General features: G+C 42.1%; 1 protein-coding gene across 1 annotated transcript; it reads right to left on the reverse strand.

The window, feature by feature from the left end:
• Positions 1-1,219: 1,219 nt before the first annotated feature.
• Positions 1,220-5,570, reverse strand: ptges (prostaglandin E synthase). The gene is made up of 3 exons (XM_070989093.1): positions 5,337-5,570; positions 5,165-5,247; positions 1,220-2,751 (listed from the first exon to the last, which is right to left on the reverse strand). The coding sequence occupies exons 1-3, from the start codon at positions 5,451-5,453 to the stop codon at positions 2,502-2,504; spliced, it is 450 nt and encodes a 149-aa protein (XP_070845194.1). The 5' UTR covers positions 5,454-5,570; the 3' UTR covers positions 1,220-2,501.
• Between the last annotated feature and the right edge of the window lie 308 nt (positions 5,571-5,878).

The following is a 5,878-nucleotide window of genomic DNA, read 5'->3' on the forward strand; positions in this document are numbered from 1 at the left end:
CAAGTCTATACATTAAATACTTTCAAGTAAAGGATCTGAATACTTCTTCCATCAGTGCTGATTAGTGCTGATTGTGGCCACAAGGTGGGGATGAATAGTGACGTAACTGCACTTTGCTTAAATTACAAAAAAGCTTTGTGCTTAGTTTCTTGCTTGTTGAAGGACCTCTCAGCCTCTGCTCTTTCTTTGCTGAAGGAGACGAGCCTGCGCCCGCTGAGCAACAGACCGTCCTATCACAACATAAACTCCTGAAGGGGCCTGGCCCGAGGCAGTGAAAACAGAGCGTTTGTAGGACTTCTCACGTCATCTGGCATGATAAAACAAAGAAAAGGAAATATTTCTGCAGCCATACTTTACGAACTACCCTGTGGTCTGTGATTTTTGTGTGTGAGTCAGGCCTTGCCGCTTGTTCACCCGGTGAGTTCACTGGCTGAAAATGAGAGTTAATGGCAAAGAGAGGAAACGTGAGGAGTATAGGAAAGAGAACATGTGTCTCGTTTCCTGTTACCCTGAAGGTAAAGGCATGTTGAGACGACCACACCGCTGACACATACACAGGATATAGACACACCCCTATATCCCCAGCGTTGTTAGCTTTAAATTTCACCCAGATGATGCGTATTGTTATTCGCTCAAAGCAAAGGATTAGGCTTTTCCAAGCCTCCCACCTCCTCAGGATTTCTTACATTTCCTTTGTTTGAGGAAAAAAAACCCCACCATAATCGCAAAACACTGTAATTTCAAGTTTAGTCATCGCTGCTTGGAAAATCACAGGAAAGTGGATTACTGGCAATATATCGTCTTAGTGCTGGGAACTGCTCACACAGGAGAGAGGTACAACCAAGCCAAAGGTGAACTCATAATGCAACAGGTGATTTGCGGACCACCCGTACTGTAATCATGCTCAGTATGAAAACACGACTCTCGGTAGACAGCTATATGGCTTCCCAGCACCCTGCGGGCCCCTCTGGATACGACAGTGAACGCAGCACGAGCCAAAGGTCTTACATAACAGGTGGAGGAATGCTGGAGCTTTGCCGCGGACTTCTGGATCATCTCACTCTCACACACAAACGCACACACAAAGTGGGGCCCTGTCCACACAACAGCAGGACGAAATGTCTCTGCACGACCAGGCAAAGTGAATGATGTCGCCGCTGAAAGACGAATGAATGAATGAGTAAACCACTGAATTAACCACGCTCAAGCAAACTCGATTGCATGTATGAATTGTTTTATTGTCTACAAAAATGGGTCAAGGGATACAAAAACATCACTGCTTACATTAAATGGAATAATAAATTATTATTACAATACTTTAAAAACAGCCTTGAAATACGCCTTCACAGATACAATAGAAACATTACACATCACATCGCACTTTTTTTGTTGTTCTTTCTTTCTCTGCAGGTTGTTGCATGATTCATTCTCAGCTCACGCTCAGCTTTAAGACTCCTCTCTTCTGCAACCCCGATTCTTTGGGGACGCTGTGTGAAAGATCCTTTTTACTCAACTGGAAACTTTATAGAGATAATATATTTAAAGAGTTTGGGTCGGACCAACTAAAGACTGGGAAAGTTGAGGAATTCATTACCATTGCACAGGTGAGCAGGTTCATTGGTAACCGGTGACAGTATCATGATTGGGTATGAAAGGGGCATCCTGGAAAGGCTCAGTCATTCACAAGCCAGGATGAAGGAAGTGGAGCGAGGTTCATCACTTTGTGAACACGATTGCGTAAAGGATGTTACTACATGGGCTCAAGAACACTTTGTAAAACCATTGTCGGTCAACGCAGTTCATTCATAAGTGACTTAATTCTGTTTGTATTAACGTTTCACACAGTGTCCCAGCTTTTTTGGAATTGGGGTTGAACCTTAAACCGAGGAAACGGCATCAGTCACACAGTGAAAGCATCAGGCTGCGTTTCACTGAGTGGGTTTAAATCTTTCAACATGTCACCAGGGTCCATTATGGTTTTCTTAAACATAGCTGACAAACAAATGTGAACACGACACGGAAAACCCACGCAGGCGACAGATGAAACCACGGGGGATCCGACGCCGCGTGAACGATGGTTTGTGTTGTGCGTAAACACAAAAGGGCTCAGGGCTGAACATACAGTGCAGAGCTGGAAAATGTTCCAGAGCGGCTGGAAGTAAATGTCTACAACTGAACGTCACTGGGTTTTCAATTCCATCAGGTCATTTCAACAAAACCTGGTTCAAGAGACGAAAACGAGCAACAACCTTCACTTTCATTTTAAATACAGTACAAGATGTCAGCTTCAGATAACTTTTAAAGACATTCTCACAGTTCCACGTTGGAAATTAAACAATTCAAATACTGACAAAATCTCACAAAACCCGGCTGTGGTGTAATCACACACCTCATATTGCACTGTCACTGGCATCCTCGTCCTTAATGCGCTCTCTCCTCAGAGGTCTCTCAGGTTTTCCTCCTCCAGCTTCTTCTCACTCAGGTCCATCATTTGTGGATATTTAGGCATAACCTGCGACTGCCATCAGGACCTGCACAGCCATGGAGACGCAAGGGACCTGTGCGACGATGTAGGCCAGAGAGCGGGTCGGCGCTCGCAGGGCCAACAGGTAGGCCACGCTGTGCAGCACACGAGCCACGAGGAAGACCACGAAGTGCAGGCGGGCCACAGCCAGCGAAGGTCCAGTCATGGAGTAGACAGCACCCAGAAAGAGGAAGGGGAGGATGTTCTCCAAGTCGTTAATATGAGCTCTGCAGAGAAAAGGAGATCCAGTCACACATCTGTTTTTAATATCTGTAATGTCATGACTCAGCTGCCAAGGAAGCAGCGAAGTGATGACGTAGCATAAAATATTTCACACTTATTCTACTGACTCATTCAAATTCTGTCATCGTTTCCTCTGCAATTTTCCTGGAGAGTCAGTGTCTGGATGGGGACAAATCCCTGCTTATGTAACACTGTGGATTCTGTAACTCGTCAGTATGGTGACACATCAGTTTAGTTCAGCCCGGCTAAGACATGATGATGCACCACCAGTGGTGGAGGAAGTGTTCACTTCACTTCCAGTCCTTAAGTCACTCACGCCACACTGTAAAAATACACTGTTGCAAGTAAAAGTAAAAATATTACACAAGTAAAAGTGTGTCAGGAAAATGTCCCCCATGACTGTTATATGATCATACATTATATCATTTGTGAAACAATTGCTTGTTTTGGTTTCTAAAAATTGAGAACAGTTGAAAATATGCCAAAAGGTGACGCCTTTATAATGCTTTTTTTGTACAACCATGAGTAAAATATCAAAAAATTCCTTTAAAATTATTTAAAAGAAAAGCAGCAAAACTGGAACCATGAAATGTTTTTGCTTCCCAAGGTAATATTATTTTTACACGCCTTTTGTGTGTCATTTTATTTTGTATCCTTTCTGTCCACTTGTTCTTTTTCTATGTCTCCTTTTTATTCTTGCTTTCTGTAGCAACAAAATTTCCCTGGCGTGGGATCAATAAAGTTTTATCTTATCTTATCTTGACTAATTGATTAATAGACTAGAGTTTCAGCTGTACTTACATATATATATTAAAAAAAACATATTTTATAAGCTCTTTCACTTCATATGTAAAAATCTGAACTTGGAAGGTATAAAACTGTGAAATAATTGCAGTGAGGTAAAAGTACACTGTTTCCCTCTGAACTGTAGAGAAGAAGTGGAACGTAGCATTTAAAGAAAAGACTAGAGTACTTCAAATTCGTACTTAAGTACAGTATTTGAGTAAATGTATTCAGTTACATTCCACCACTGTGCTCAGCAGACGTCTGTGACTTTCTCCTCTTGGCAGTCGGCCCGGTCAGAAAACTTATCAGCCCCACTGTTTCCCCGCTTCCTCTCCACCCACCGGGTTCAACGTTTTAATAATATTATTGTAAAAAACCTGCCCAGTTAACAAAGAGCACATCAAACAGACAGTCAGGCTTGCAGACTATGTGAGCATAACACATAAAATGAAAAATTCATGTGTGTCTGCCAATGCACACGGGTGAAACAGAAGGAAAAGTTTGTCCTGGTAGAAAAACATGTGTGCTCCTCGTTGGTGTCACGGATCATTTTCAGACAAGTGAAAACAAAGCAGCTCCTGCAGGCTGCCAAATGTTGAAATCAATAGAGGAAATCACATGATCTCACTGAGGCGCCGCATGTCAATGCAAAACTTTCACTGGAAGAACAAAAAAAAGCTCTTCTGAAATCAGTATTGCAAAATCAACATTTGCAGGAAATATGTATGACGGTGAGATTAGCCAGTCGTGTTGCTTTTCTTTAACTTTGGTACATGCAAACTCCAGAAGCTTCTAAAATCACTATTTAACCTCTGACCACAGCCTGTTCCTCATCACACTGACTCAACAATAATCAGAACAGCAGCATCGTCATGAAGGAGCTGTAGCTTAAGAGGTGTGTGTGACGTAGGAAGAAGTACATTTACTCAAGGACTGCACTTAAGTACAAATTTAAAATACTTGTATGCTACTTGAGTGTTTCAGAGGCAGATATACTGTAGTACTTTTTACTCCCTAATTACCTGAAAGCCATAGTTGCTTTTCAAATGAAGATTTTAAATATGAGCTTACAAAGTGCGTTGCATTGTTAGTATATAAAATATTTAAACTTGTTATTAGTACTAGTGAAATGCACCATAAACATTAAGAGTACAACATAGGCCGTTTAGCAGCACTGGCTTTATGCTTAAAAGTACATTTTGCTGGTGTAGTTTTACTTGAGTGATATTTACAATGCAGTACTTTTACAACCTCAATCGAGTACAACAGTAAAATCCTGTTTTGCATGAAGGTATTAGTAATAATAATCTAATGATATAACATTTATTAGTATTTTTCTGCATTGAGTGCGTTCAATACGTTTAGTACATTTTCCTGATGTACAGTTAAGTAACATTCTCAGTGCAATGACTTGTACTTGGAACGGAGTGTTTTTGCAGTACATGTGGTATAAGTACTTTTACTTAAGCACAGGTTCTGAATACTTCACCACTCTTTGCTTCGGTAACAGTGGACAAGAGACTTAAAAATAACTGTTGGTGATTGGAGTCTCTGTTCCAACAAAAGAAATAAATACTTTTTTTTTCCAAATGAAGGCGTGCGCTCGCTTACCTCCGACATCTCTCCACATACGGATCCTCTCTGTGAAACTGCAGACCTCCGTGTCTCAGCGCGTCCTCGGGGTTGGCAAAAGCCTTTCAGTTAGCAAGAGAAAAGTTGGCATCAGTCAAAAGTTGAGTTGCAAAATGAGATTTCTCCAATCGCTGCTCTCTGGTCCACTCACCTTTTTGCGCAGCCTCACTTGGCCCGTTATTATCGCGATTATGTACATTTTCATGACCAGAAGCACGGCGTAGAAAACGAAACAGGAGAAAACTTCATTCCTTATCATCACTGCCATGGTTTGGGTGAAATATCCAGACTGAGACGGTATGAAATGGAAGGAGAGCTCAGAAGCCGGTGCGTGCGTAAAGCCGCTAGAAAAAGTGAGAGTGAGCTGAAAGGGAAAGGCCTTTTATGCATTGCCTCCACCCACACACCCACAGGACGATGACAGGTTAGCCCAGGGAGACGGAATATGCCGTTTATGATTCCGTGAATCCAAGGCTGAAGAGTGGAGCACCTCAGCACGCCAAAACACGTCACCCGAGGCGATACATGGGCAGAACAAACACGCACACGCAGCAAAAGCAGCACTACAACGCTGTAGAAATACTCTGTTAGAAGTTTGAAGTAGTAGCAAAAAAAGTACTTAAAGTAAGTCAAAGTGTTAAAATATTAGTCCTGATGTCTTATTACTGCACGGATGACTGCTGTAGCGGGTGG

Source organism: Chaetodon trifascialis, chromosome 20 (assembly GCF_039877785.1).
Source record: "Chaetodon trifascialis isolate fChaTrf1 chromosome 20, fChaTrf1.hap1, whole genome shotgun sequence".
Classification (NCBI taxonomy): Eukaryota; Metazoa; Chordata; class Actinopteri; order Chaetodontiformes; family Chaetodontidae; genus Chaetodon; species Chaetodon trifascialis.

Coding starts and splice junctions, on each gene's coding strand:
- ptges (XM_070989093.1), bottom strand. CDS start 5,453: ATGGCAGTGATGATAAGGAATGAAGTTTTCTCCTGTTTCGTTTTCTAC. Junction 5,248..5,336: donor AAGTGAGGCTGCGCAAAAAG/GTGAGTGGACCA, acceptor GCTAACTGAAAG/GCTTTTGCCAACCCCGAGGA. Junction 2,752..5,164: donor TATGTGGAGAGATGTCGGAG/GTAAGCGAGCGC, acceptor TTTTCTCTGCAG/AGCTCATATTAACGACTTGG.